Here is a 13341-nt window from a genome sequence, read left to right as displayed (position 1 = left end):
TGCCGTCGGTTTCAATTTATTCTGTTGGTAAAGTATCTTATTTTTCATCGATTATTCGACACACACGAGGGACATTATAGGTCATAGGTGTCCAATATACGATATACCATGGAAGAGGGAAAATGGACGTGTACCCGGTTTTGTTAAGAGGGTACACAGCGCCTCGCTGTCTAGCATGTGAAGAAGTTGTGGCCTTCCCTTCTCTCTCTCTTTACATGCACCCACTATAACCCACCCAACTGGCAGATTTGATTCATTCACATAGGTGAGAGTCAGGACAAAACTAGTCTAGGATTTTAGTCTGATTCTCTTTGGTTTTTTTTTTTCCCACCCCCACTCCCCACTCCTCTATTGCTCTATATCTTACTACTACATTATATAACTTGATGAATACCAAAAATAGCGAGCCATATGTACATCCTCTCTCAATGTCCTTGTAGATCAGTGCAAGAGAGTAAGGGAAAGTGACTCTTACTATCTAACTATCATATTATCTATTTTTATTTCTCTTTCTTGATAAAGAAGGCTTATTACACAAAGAGATTATTTCTCTCTAGGAAAGTGAGGGAAAAATGAATGTCTTGGCTTCAGAATGTAGCAGTGGGTGTGAATCTGGTTGGACTTTGTACTTAGAACAATCTTATCTTTCTCCAAATAATCCACGTAGAGACACTGGGTTTGTTAATGGGAAAGCTAGTTCTTGTGATGAATATAAAGATAAAAGAGATAAACAGACTGTAGAAGTAGAAGATGATGAAGAAGAAGAAGAAGAAGAAGACTTGTCTATGGTTTCTGATGCATCTTCTGGGCCTCCACACTTCCCTGAAGATGAAGGTTACTTTAATGGTGATAATGGGTGTTTTTATCCTACATCTAGACCCTCCACATTGGCCAAGAACATTGGGAAAAGGCAGAAAAGCAAAGCACACCGACACCGTGAAGATCAAGAAATGAGTGCTTTTCTTGATGACACTGCTAGCTCTCCTGTCATCAATTTCTCCAGCGTAAGTAACTTCACATATATATCTCTCACAAACAATGTTGAATTAAAATATAGCATGATTGCAATTAACAGTTTATTGTTCATGGGATTTATTTATTTATTTATTCTAATGGCTTCTTGACAATTTACCAGAACAATCTGACCAATAATCAAGCTTCAATGGTTAGTGTCTTGGATTTTTCACAAGGTTTCTCAGCAACTCATTTCGAGGTACTTCGCCTAAATCTTTCTGGGTTTTGATTAAAACTTTTATTGCTCTTCTGTGACTGTTGGAATCCAAAGCATGTGAATAATTCATGAATTCTTGCAGGGGACATCAGCATTCCAAGACCACTTTGGTTTCTTACAGTCTTCCCTATCTGCAAACCAACTTCAGAACAACCAGTTGAGTAATTGTTATTATTCCTTATTTAAAATTTAATAGTGTAGTAGTCTTAAAAAGTTTCATTGCTATAGCTATAAACATGTTAATACTGATTCTTTGTGATTATTTAACTGAAAATTTCCTTCTTTGTACACAGGTGGTTTGAAGGGAAGAAATTTGGAATGAGATGAGGTGATTTCACTGCTTGTGTTGCTGATGTTGTTATTGTTGTTAACACTAGAGAAGCTGCTCTGAATGAAATGATGGAATGGTCTTCAAAGTAAAAGGAACTTGATCTCAAAAGGGATCTTGTTCCTTGCCTTTTCTTTTCTTTGCTTTGCTTTTAGCTGTCAATGCAGTGGTAAACAACCTGAGAGAAAAAGATGGAAATAAATTTCTAGTTTGCAAAATTTAATTTCTTGTCAAAGAATAGTGGGTACAAATCAACTGTCTTTTAGGTAGTACTCTCTTTGCTACCTTGCCAGCTCTTGTTCATAATGGAGCGCCATGCACTCTTTTGCCTCCACAGTACCACCTGCATCTTTATAATTTATTGGCTAGATATAATTCAAATAACAATGAGAGGAAAAGTTGAAGATATTAGCTTTTGGTATATTTGCAATTCAGTAGAGCAAACCTTAATATCTGCTTCCAAAACTAATGGGAAAATTGCTTTGGAGATGGTTGTTTTTTCATAACAGTGCAGTGAACACTTGAGGCTTATTATATTTTCAACATTTTTTTTTTGGTTTCACAATTGCAGTAATTAGTGCATAATAAAAGTCAGGTTACTTCAATTATAACAAGTCATGTTAGTAATCGTGAAAAATATTGGGTCCCTAACATTACTAATTTGCTAGTATGTTTTGCCCCTTTTTTTTTGGTTTTGTTTTGGTTTTCACTTTTTTTTCCCAACCTTCTCCAAAATAAAGCCATATATCACACATGTCATGCTCATTGACGCTTGTAGATTGCAACTTCTAAATCACCTTCGTATCTTTCACGCCCTGCTTTTCACACAATAAATTCTTAAGAAATCTTACAAAGGATATCAATCTTCCAGCAAAAGAGAGAGAGAGAGAGAGAGAGAGAGTACTGACAAAGAATTATCATGTACTTTTGAGTAATCCATTTTACTAATCCGAGTATTCTAGATGCATGCATTTGTTATTTCTTTAACGCAAATTTAGTTTTTTTCAACAAAGCAAGACAAAATGAGGTACTAGGCTACCTAACTCCTACTGGCTACTCACTAAAAAATATGATCCTAAACATATGCTATAAATTGTCATACACTTAACATTGATTAGGTGGGATTCTTGAAATGTATTAATGAAAAGCTCACTATCTGTTGAAAGTAGAATCAAATCTTAGATAAGGCTTGCACACTAATAAGGACAAGACACGTCTTTGAGAGTCCAGACAAGGGAGAAAAGGTTGCATATCTATTTTCATGGTTCCTTTTCTCATATTAACACATAATTTACGCATAATATGCACATGAAAATGTGACAGAAAGATGAAAAGTTTAGAATGGGTGTGATGGGCAGTGAGTACAGGGTACAGAGACGAGAAAAAAAATGCCAAAGTTAATGTGAGAATATTTCAAATGCATCTTCATGACCCTTTATAAAGACCAGGAGATCCTGCCTGAGATCTTCCTGACCTAATGGAACATGCCCCATTTTGTTTAATATGTCATCTTTATCTCATTTGGAAGGATTTTGTATTTTTAATTATGTTAGATTTATATGTTTATGTATTTTTCGCTCCTTCCAAGTCTGTCTGCTTTGAAGCTGTCATTGGACTTGATGTCATGCACAATTATGTGTCTTCCCCTTGATTTCTTTATTCCTCTAACTATTCCCAGTCAGTTCCTATTCACATAAAATAAATTGGGTTTCTGCTAGGAAGGTTGGAAAAGGTAAAGAAAAGATAGCACTTGGGAATTTAGGATGTCAAAATTCTAAGCCCTGCCCACATGTTCTTTTATCATATTTTAATTCTCAAGCTCAGTAGTGGAAGTCTTCCATGTAGTCAATAAAATGCAAATAATAATAATAATAATAATTTGAAAGCTGAGCAATGCTAAAGACAAATTAGACAAATAAAATAAAAGGTGAACATAATAAGTCTTTGCATGCCTCACTGCGCGCATTCCACCATCATATTGGATAAGAATCTAAGAGGTATGGGAGAAACTTCTTCTGCCTTTCCAACCACCGCCAAAACAAAACCTTCAATTTTCTGTAACATCAAGAGGGGAAGGGAGGGTCTTTGTTGTTTCTTACATGTGTCTAACTCTAATAACTAGTTCTGTCTCCAATGTCATTTTAGCTTTGAGTGTTCCCATTTCTTAAGACAACAGTCTTCACATCCCTTATCAGATCTCTGCCATGGACGTGAATATGTTATGAATCAGCAAGCATGAACACGCTTGGTTCATTGTCACAACCAACGGTCTAGCTTGCACTTGCAGGTAAAAATACATAGTGAATCTAAATCTAAACAAAGTGTGTGCTAGTTTGGCTATATATATATATAGCCAGCTGTGATTCCATTGCTTTAATTAACAATGTGATGTTTCTTGTGACAGGACCAGAAATTTAATGTAAACTCTATTATGATATAGAGAAATGCTAGGTAAAACTTTCACAACAAATTCTAAATGATAAGTTATTATGGATTGTTATTGGTAAAAAAAAAATATAATTTCAGTGGTAGGAATCAAATTAAAATCTGTAACAACTTATCATCTATAATTTGTTGCGAAAATATTGTAAAAATGTTATGGACACAGCACTTTTATTTTGTGAAATACATGACAAATAGTAAATCTTATAGAAATAACACAATACACACACTAGTATACATATCCTACGTTCTATACCTATAGTAAAACTTACAGAAATAACACAATACACACACTAGTATACATATCCTATGTTCTATACCTAAGCAAAATTGATTGTTTGCTGTCCTCTTTCCTTGTTTATGCATAACACTTCCAGTATTTAGGATCATGTCCAAGCCAAGGTTTGAACATGAATTAATTCTTTCCATTAAGAGTATAAGAAGCAATATTAAATTATATTCACAATAAAAATGAAGTGGCTATCTAATTGTCAAGAATTTCATTGCCGACAAGAATTTGGAGTAACAAAGTCCTGAAAATGACCTATAAATCTCTTAAGTAAAACCCCCATATAAGTCCAAAATTTAACGTATAAATATTCCTTTAATTATATCTCTATGCTTGGTTTGGGAAGCGGGATTTAAAAACACTTAATAAGTTTTTTTACTTTAAATTCAATCCAGCTAAGCACAATTTGGATCTTCGAGACTTAAAAGGGTCAAGATCAAATTAAATTTGATGCAACTTTTTTTTTTTTTTTTTGGGTTACTTCTTTTAATAATTATTCATTAAAAAAAAAATCTTTTAATAACTCCCTATAAAATTAACATTTTGAAAAATCTTATTGTTGAATTACACATTCCCTTTATTCTTACACATGCCAAATTTCAAGTTAATCATAAATCATTTACTATCCAATCATAAACTCATATTTTATATGCAATTTAAATTGCAAAAAACGTGAAATTTAAACATTTTATAGAAAAGATAATTAATTAATTATAGATTGTTGATCAACTTGATATTTTGTTGGGATTGAGAGTATAAGGAGATAACGTAGTTAAACAATAAATTTGTTAAAAATCACATTCAATAAAAACACCAAGTATACATATAATATGCATGTATAAATTAGATATTCAAGGAGTAGGACTAAACTCCCTCAGTTATTCTGATTGCCCAAAGTAAAGTAAATATGGAGTCCAATAGATCCAAAGAGGTACTCTATGAATCCTACAATGTGAATGACAACAGTAGCAGAGCGCATAATTAAAACTAGTAAGTTATCCGTGCGACGCACAGATAATGTTGTAATGTTTTATGTAAGATAGTTTTGAAGAATGTTGTCTATATATTATAGCATAATTGTTATAAAAGTTTGTTAGTAATGAGTTCATCATATGAAGCGATAATTATAAATTGCATACACATAACTATTATAATTATTCAGGTCAAGAATGAGGAAAAAAAGAATTTAGAGGAATATTGTAAAATAAAAGTTGTCACAGAATCTCTCTCTCTCTCTCTCTCTCTCTCTCTCTCTCTCTCTCTCTCTCTCTCTCTCTCTCTCTCTCTCTCTCTCTCTCTCTCTCTCTCTCTAATTCTAAAAAAATTCTAAAACAATATACATGTCTTAATCACTCGCAGTCAATCTCAGCCTTTACAAAAACCATAAGTCCAAAGGAAACAAATATTATTCATTTTTTTAAATTTAAAAAGTCTTGAAAAATTATACCAAATGAAATAAAAATTAAATATTTAATTTGTTCTTATCTTAGATGTGTCACTTGAGAATATTTCAATTCTCTTTGCAAAGAATGCTAATTCTATTATTGTTAGTCACGGGGCATCCTTTGTCTATGTAGTGCTTCATCATGAGTTGTAGAAGTGCTTTACAATGTTTAAGAAACTATAGACATCAACATAAAAGAAAAAAAGTACCACTATCCTCCAAATGTCAATGTTTAATCAAATCTTGTTGAAGCTCAAAATTAAGAAATTTTCTAGTGAGCACAGTTAGTGCAAAATTCAAATTTAGCAACACTATTATTTTTTGTATGTATCCCAAACTAATATTAAAATAACCTTTTGCAATATGCAGTCACTTATCAACCAAAAACCATATGGTTGAAAGTGATTCTTAGAACATATTTATGGATGCCCTCATAAAACTTTCAAATCTTCATCATACATAGAATATTTTATAATTTACATAATAAACTGCCAAACATAAGTACGTATTTGGATACTCATACTCCTTTTCAAAAGCTGAATTTAAGAAACCATATTTTAGATTGCCCTCACAACAATAACTATAGCAAATTTTGCTGCCATGGGTGCCACCACATGTGCCAAAACCGGTACCACTGTCCCTGCCACCGGTACAATTGTGGCAACTGCAAGTGCCACAACCTCAACACAATGAAAAATTGGGCACCAAAAAATAATTTTTTTGACAAAATTTTTTTTTTGTTAAGATGTCACAAACTTGTGTGTATCGTTATGAAATAAAAAGGTTGATATGGTCCTCTATTTATATGTTAATAAGATAGGAGAGACTTGATTAGTGATTAGCCTAGTTCTCTTGGACCAATGCTCCTCCAATGGATTCATCTACTTTTCATAAATTCAAATACATGAACTTGCTTTGGAAGATTAACAATTTTATGATAATTCTTTCAATTTACTAAGAATTTCGTAACTACCATTTTTGCTATTTATTACTATTCAGTATAAGATCATGTATACAATCAATGCAGAATATTAACCTCAAGCCCAATGGTTGATTGTCAAGGTTTTTTTTTTTGATAGGAACTTCGCACTTTCATTTAACAAATAAGTTCAAACACAATACATCATGGTGAAGAGATTGCTCAATAAAGCAAGGATTCTCCTCCAACCAAGCTATAAAATCGACAATACCCTCCACATGTTTTGCTAACAAATGCGCTGGTGTATTACATTGTCTACGGACATGTGAAAAATCCACTCTTCTTAAATAACTACTCAACGTCTTAATACTGGATACCACTGTTTCCACTAAAGAGGGAGGTGAGTTGTTGCCACAAATGGCATTAAAAACAGTCAAGGAATCCCCTTCAAAGATACAAATCCTATATACCAATATCTCTGGCAAATTGAAGTCCTGCTTCTACAGCCTTTGCCTCAGTTTCCAAAGGCCCCAATGGTGCATTAATCTTCTTGCTCAATGCTGCTATTACCTGACCATGGCAGTCCCAAATTAAGACTCCAATACCTGCTGCTTTCTGTGCTTTGAAGACCACTCCATCCACATTAATTTTATATCTATCCGGCGGTGGAGGTGCCCACCTCGCTACTGTCACCTCTGTATCTGTGGCTAGTCGAAACAAAGCTGTATAATACTCCTTAAGATACTGTGAAGTCCATTGCACCAATTCACACCCCGATTTCTTTTTTCCTCCATTCCGCACTTCATTTCTATTTCCCCACATTGCCCATGCAATTTTCACAACCAATGCCACCTTTGACTCATCATATGGTCCTTCCATAATCATGTGCCACATTAAATCAAAGCAAGAGTGGATATTCTCTGGGGCTATACAAAGGTGAATCTTTGTGCAACTCCATACCTCTTTAGCCCTCGAACAGCTCCAAAACAGGTGGCCAGATGTCTCGGGCTCCTCATGGCACTCACTGCAACAGTCATCGTTTATCACCTATCTTCGTACCAGATTCATTTTTGTCGGTAAAATGTCACAGCATGCCCTACATATGAAATGCCAAACCTTGTGTGGTGCTTGTATCTGCCATAAGACCTTCCAAAATTTATTCATTTGGCTATCATCTGAGCTTAAGCCATAATTGGCAGACCGAGACAAGTTCACTTCCAATTTGTATGCACTACGAACAGTAAACATGCCGTTTGCACTTTCTGCCCATATCATTCTATCATCTGGTGACTGTATACTCAGTGGTATACTTTTAATACACTCTGCCTCATGTGGGAGGAAAAGTGCATCGATCACCTGTGCCTTCCATTGTGAGGAATCCTGATCAATCAATTCACTCACTTTAGTTTCCAAACTCAAGAACATTCTGGGAGATACTACTTGGTAAGTTGTTGTACAGGGCAGCCACTTGTCACCCCATATCCGAATGGATGTACCCTTACCTACACTCCACCGACTCCCCTGCTTAACCAAAAATTGCGCCGCCATAATACTTCTCCAAAGGTTACGAAAAGTCATTAATAATTAACACATTCCTATCTTATCTATTACTTGAAGTTTAATTAGTAAATTACTGATGTTGTATCTAAAAAGAGTAATAAATTAATGATAATGCATTCATCCAAAAAAAAAAGTAATTATGACAATTTGAAAGATTGTTGTGAGAGTTAAATTCTCCTTTCAAGGAGTGTGCCACTTGGCAGAACCTCAGAACTGGGTCATAAGGTTTAGGCTTAGGCTTTTCATAAATTTTAAAAGTTTTTTTTTTTTTTTTTTTTAAGAGAATTACATTTGGTCTACTTATCAAGCTCAATCCATATTGGATATAACCATGAAATAAGAGGCTGTTTGGATTAGGGCTAACTCATTACTCAAAATTCATCACTCAAAACTCATATCTCAAACTCATTACTCATATCTCAAAACTTTATTTCACCAACAACCTAAAACTCAAAATTCTTTGTTTGATTCATAACTCAGATTTTGTTCCTCTTCACTTTTTCCCCTTTTTAGTGGAGCCCACACCCTACCAAATACTCAGAATGGTAACCCGCGTGTCCTCTCAGCCCATATAAAAATTGTTTAAAAACAATTTCCTTCTCTCCCACACACTCTGACTCTAGCATTTCAACAAATACCCTTCTCCCCAAATCTCCAACACTTTTCGAATCCATCTCCATCACCTCCAACATTCTCCGATTTCCATCTCTAACACACTTCATCAAATGCCCATCTCCCTAATCTCCAACACACTGCATATTCCATCTCTAGCATGAATACCCATCTCCCCAAATACCTATCTCCAAAAAACAAAGACCCATCGAAAGCAAAGTTCGAAGCTTCTATTCTTCTCTAGCAAAAGTTGAAGACCATCTCTAGCAAAAATCAAAGATTATTAGTGAGTTTTTTTCATTTCTTAGTTGTAGTGCTCTGTTGGTCTTCATTTTGTTTTCTTTCTCTGCCCCGAAAGGAACACCAAAATTCATGAATGGGTTTCAAAACTCATATCTCTACTTGCTTTATTATTTTCCTCACATCTCTTTTTTCTTGATTTATGACTTCATAACTACTAAAAATTTTGTTTTAATTTCATTTGTGCAGGGTTGAGTTTGTTTAGCTTTCGGTGACTATGCTTTGAAGTCAGGAATGTGGGTATTTGGTTTCTTGTGCCTATGCTTTGAGGTTAGGAATGTGGGTATTTGGTTTCTTGTGACTATGCTCTGAGTTTGTCTAGATTGTTCTCGTTTGATTCTACCTTTGTGGTTTTGTTTGTTTTTACTATAATTGTTATCTGGGAGAGTAGTACTTTGTATTGACATGTAGCACTCTAGTGAATAATTTTCATAACATTTTGCATTAGTGGAGTTAGTTTGGCTGAGATGCTTGCTGCAGTGACATTGGTTGTTTTGAGCAACTATTAGGAATCTGTAGTCCTATATTCTTGCATAATCTATTTTCTTCAATCGTTCACTTTCACTATATGAAAATTTTGAGCTGCAATAAGGAGTAGACTAGTTTACTTTTACAGTATTCCTTGTAAGCATATGGCAAGGGGAAATTAAAATACTGCTCATTTTGTGCTATGTGTAGAGGCTGTGGTGCTTGAACTAATGTTGGAAGGAAGTAACTACTACTCCACCTGTAATGGCCATCTATGCAATATGGATCGTTGTGTGGTTAGGACATCATTGTCGCTCCATAACTTCGGTAGGAGGTTTTATGGTTGTAGGGAATGGATGCTAGTGAGTTTACATTTGCGTTTATTTACACTGTTCGTTCTATGTCATAAATTCCTTCATTTGGCCTTTATTGATATTGTCATGTATGCTGCAGGATGATGACCAACATTGTAAATTTTTTAGTTGGTTGGACAGCAGCACCTGCAAGCGTGGTACGGAAATAGCACCTGTAAGCGTGACGCGGAAACGGAACCTATTGTGTTAGCAAAGTTCAGGAGGCTGGAGAATGAGGCAATGCTTGCTACTAAGGGTGAGAAGGAAGCACGTGCATCGCTTGAAGAAGCATGAGAAAGGGAAAGAGTTGCAAAGCGAAAGGCAGAAAAATGTAAGGTTGCACAAAGGATTGCTGAAGAGAAGATAAACACGTATAAACAAGTTCTGATTCTCTCATGGGTGTTGTTTATTTATTCTAATTATTTAGTACTGGGTTTGGGGATGTTGGAAGGACTCAATTGTATCTGTCATGACAGTGTGGTGTATGTAATAGGAAATATGTAACCCATTAAGCTTGGACACATGACTCCAACAATCTGCTGTAACACTTGACATTTTAATTTAATATAATGACTCCTTTATGAATATCTTTCTCCTTGTTAATTTCAGCTTGGAAAGGTATCCTAGCTATCAAGCCCCATATATAAGAGTATCCTAGTGATACAAAAATCATATTAAGTAGTTTTTCTTAGTTTACCAAGTAGGAAAAAAATAGTTCAAGGCAATAAGTATAGCCCATTTGCAGTTAAGGATGACAGGAAGATTGCATAGACTTTTTTATATATGAAAACAATACAAGAAATGGAAAATTTACAGCAGCCATTACTGTGAAGTTGTTGTAAATTTACAGCCCTCTTCCTTGTTTGATGCTTACAACAAGAAACAAATTGTAGGTTCAAGCATCCATTACTGTGAAGTTGTGCAGAACTCTAATACCACCTAAAAACTTGTATCCATTATCTTTAACCACTAATTTACTGATAGTGTCACACTAATAAGCTACCAACCCAATTATCAAATTGTTCTCATATCCCTTTGACAACTCTCAAGTGAACATGAACAAGTGGATCTTCAAGCTCATGAAAACAGAGGAATATTCCAGGTCATATATTATGGGAAATACATAACTTAGCTATCAAGCCTCATTCTAAAGACTCCAACAATCTGCAAGTTCTAGGATACTTTTATTTAGTAGAGTCCAAGCCCCTTACAGAAGACTAAAACTGCCTAAAACCTCACAGATTTGCAGCCAAATATAACTAGAGCATCAAGGTTTGCAGCCAACTAAAAATTTGCTCAATTATTATTAGAGTATCAAAATTTGCAACCAAATAGACAAAAATACTAGCAGATTCATAACTTCCACTGTCAAACTACAAAATTAGTTCATAAGTTACAAAAGGCATTGTCAACAAGCCTTTAACAATGAATATATAATAATACAATCTACCTAATGAGTTCTCATCTAACATAATATAACCTATATATTTAGTTCCAACGCCAATAACATATATTGACAGTAAGATACATAGTCCCAACAGCCCACCAAAATACTCCACCATGCAAAAGACATTGTCAACAAGGCTTTGACAATGAAGATGCAATAACAACTTGCCTAATAAGTTCTCATCTATCATAATACAATCTAGCTATATATTTATATATAAGGTGGCAAGAACATATATTGCCAGGTGGCTACATAGTCCCAACAGCCTAACAAAATACTCCACTATGCAAAATAGCTGCCCATAACATATTTCCTAATTCAATGTCGATGATGCACGTAATCATCCCACATGTGGTCGGTGATATCATTTCAAAACTGATTCATAGCTCGCTTGGGCTGGTTAGACATCTCCCTAACATGCCTTTGGGTCATTGTATTGCTTAATGCTCCTATAGATCCACCATCATTGTTTCGGCTAACACCTCCACCAAGATCGGTTGTTTCCCATGTATGAAACAGCTCGTCAAACCTGTTGTTGATGAGGATGAAATTATGCACAGCACAACAAGCAAAAATGATATACTGCAGGCGCAAAGGCTTCAAGTTCGGCATCGAGCTCAATATGGGAAAACGGGCCTTCAAGACGCCAAAACATTACTCAATGACCATGTGCAATGAGGAGTGCCTATAGTTATATAACTCCGTCTTCGTCGTTGGTTGCCTGTTGCTCGATCTGAACTCTTTAAGCATGGTAGCGGGTGGATTTATACGAGGGACGGAATGACGTACCAATGGGGTAACACGAATCAACCAAGTAGTATGAACCTTCATGTTAAATGAAATATTAGTCTATCATTTATTATATCCACAGGCATCCAAATGTGTTTTACTTAGTATTTAGATTTAAAACATGCATACCTTATAGCGGCCATGGAAATCCATGCTTTGGGTTCTTAATGGCTTCCTCCAATACCCTTGAGTCATTCACACTACCTTCCCAACCCAAATGGACATACGTAAACCGCATGTCATGATCACATGCACACAGCACATTAGTGGTGATAGTGCTTTTTCTACTCCTATAAGCACTAATTCTGCCAGTTGGAGCTCAAGCACTGACATGAGTTCCATCAATTGCTCTAATGCATCTCTACAACATAATAGAAATTAAATAAAAAAAAATATCACATCACTCCAAATCACAAAACTCAAACATTTTATACAATCTGTTTTCATAGTGCTAATTGGCCTAGTAAGTACTCTTACTATATTAGTACTGCATCTAGTGTATGCAAGACAAAAAATTATGAATTGAACCATTATGACAGCAAAAAAAAAAAAAAAAAAATTATACAACCTTACAAAAGAAGTAGCATTGGGTGGTGTTTCAAACCATGGGTGATACTTGTTCACTTGGAGATGTTATGGGAGGCCTATGACATTAGGATCAGGTTTAATCAAGTGCTGACCTTAGAAGTGGACAGCCCGTAATGTCCTTTGAAATTTATGACTCACTGTTTCTGTGGAATGCTGGAACCTGTCTGCAACGCATCGCATACGAGTGTTATGTCCAATAATGTACAGGAACATGGCAACCGATTCTTGCACATCAACGCGAGCCTTTCCTTCTTTCAGATACCCGTGTTGTTTCAACTTATCAACCAAATGATAGAACAACCGCAAAGGCATGCGGAACATCTCAAAGCATTGTTGTGGATTTCCATCTCTGACCTCATCCATGTAACCACTACCAGTCAAAATGCTTGTGCTCATGGGACGTTTGTCGTAGTGTCATTGTACATAAGATGCCATCTCCCCCACCAAACCATTTACATAGTCAAACTCCTCCTCACTATCACAATTTGAATTTGAATCTGTATCTGACCAATCATAATATGTATCATCCCTACAATGGAGGGTGTCATGGTCAGGGTTGAAGTAGCCGTGC

At 35.4% G+C, this 13341-nt stretch overlaps 2 protein-coding genes across 2 annotated transcripts; one reads left to right on the top strand and one right to left on the bottom strand.

The window, feature by feature from the left end:
* Positions 1 to 277: 277 nt before the first annotated feature.
* On the top strand, positions 278 to 1991 carry LOC115969473. Its single transcript, XM_031089134.1, has 4 exons — positions 278 to 1004; positions 1136 to 1213; positions 1314 to 1387; positions 1525 to 1991. The coding sequence occupies exons 1-4, from the start codon at positions 573 to 575 to the stop codon at positions 1556 to 1558; spliced, it is 618 nt and encodes a 205-aa protein (XP_030944994.1). The 5' UTR covers positions 278 to 572; the 3' UTR covers positions 1559 to 1991.
* Positions 1992 to 6291: 4300 nt separating this feature from the next.
* LOC115966699 lies at positions 6292 to 8201 on the bottom strand. Its single transcript, XM_031085875.1, has 3 exons — positions 7800 to 8201; positions 7124 to 7700; positions 6292 to 6398 (listed from the first exon to the last, which is right to left on the bottom strand). Exons 1-3 carry the CDS (start codon positions 8199 to 8201, stop codon positions 6292 to 6294), a joined length of 1086 nt encoding a protein of 361 aa, XP_030941735.1.
* Positions 8202 to 13341: the final 5140 nt, after the last annotated feature.

This window comes from Quercus lobata, chromosome 11 (assembly GCF_001633185.2).
Source record: "Quercus lobata isolate SW786 chromosome 11, ValleyOak3.0 Primary Assembly, whole genome shotgun sequence".
Taxonomy (NCBI): domain Eukaryota; kingdom Viridiplantae; phylum Streptophyta; class Magnoliopsida; order Fagales; family Fagaceae; genus Quercus; species Quercus lobata.
Note: the sequence above shows the minus strand (reverse complement) of the source record. Positions and strands in the feature narration are given on the sequence as shown.

Excerpts from the sequence above, each read along its gene's own strand:
- LOC115969473 (XM_031089134.1), top strand. The coding sequence starts at position 573 with ATGAATGTCTTGGCTTCAGAATGTAGCAGTGGGTGTGAATCTGGTTGG. Across the intron at positions 1,214-1,313 it reads TCTCAGCAACTCATTTCGAG|GGGACATCAGCATTCCAAGA; the intron begins GTACTTCGCCTA and ends GAATTCTTGCAG. Across the intron at positions 1,388-1,524 it reads AACCAACTTCAGAACAACCA|GTGGTTTGAAGGGAAGAAAT; the intron begins GTTGAGTAATTG and ends CTTTGTACACAG.
- LOC115966699 (XM_031085875.1), bottom strand. The coding sequence starts at position 8,201 with ATGGCGGCGCAATTTTTGGTTAAGCAGGGGAGTCGGTGGAGTGTAGGT. Across the intron at positions 7,701-7,799 it reads AAATGAATAAATTTTGGAAG|GTGATAAACGATGACTGTTG; the intron begins GTCTTATGGCAG and ends GTACGAAGATAG. Across the intron at positions 6,399-7,123 it reads TCAATTTGCCAGAGATATTG|TTGCCACAATTGTACCGGTG; the intron begins GTATATAGGATT and ends TGGCACTTGCAG.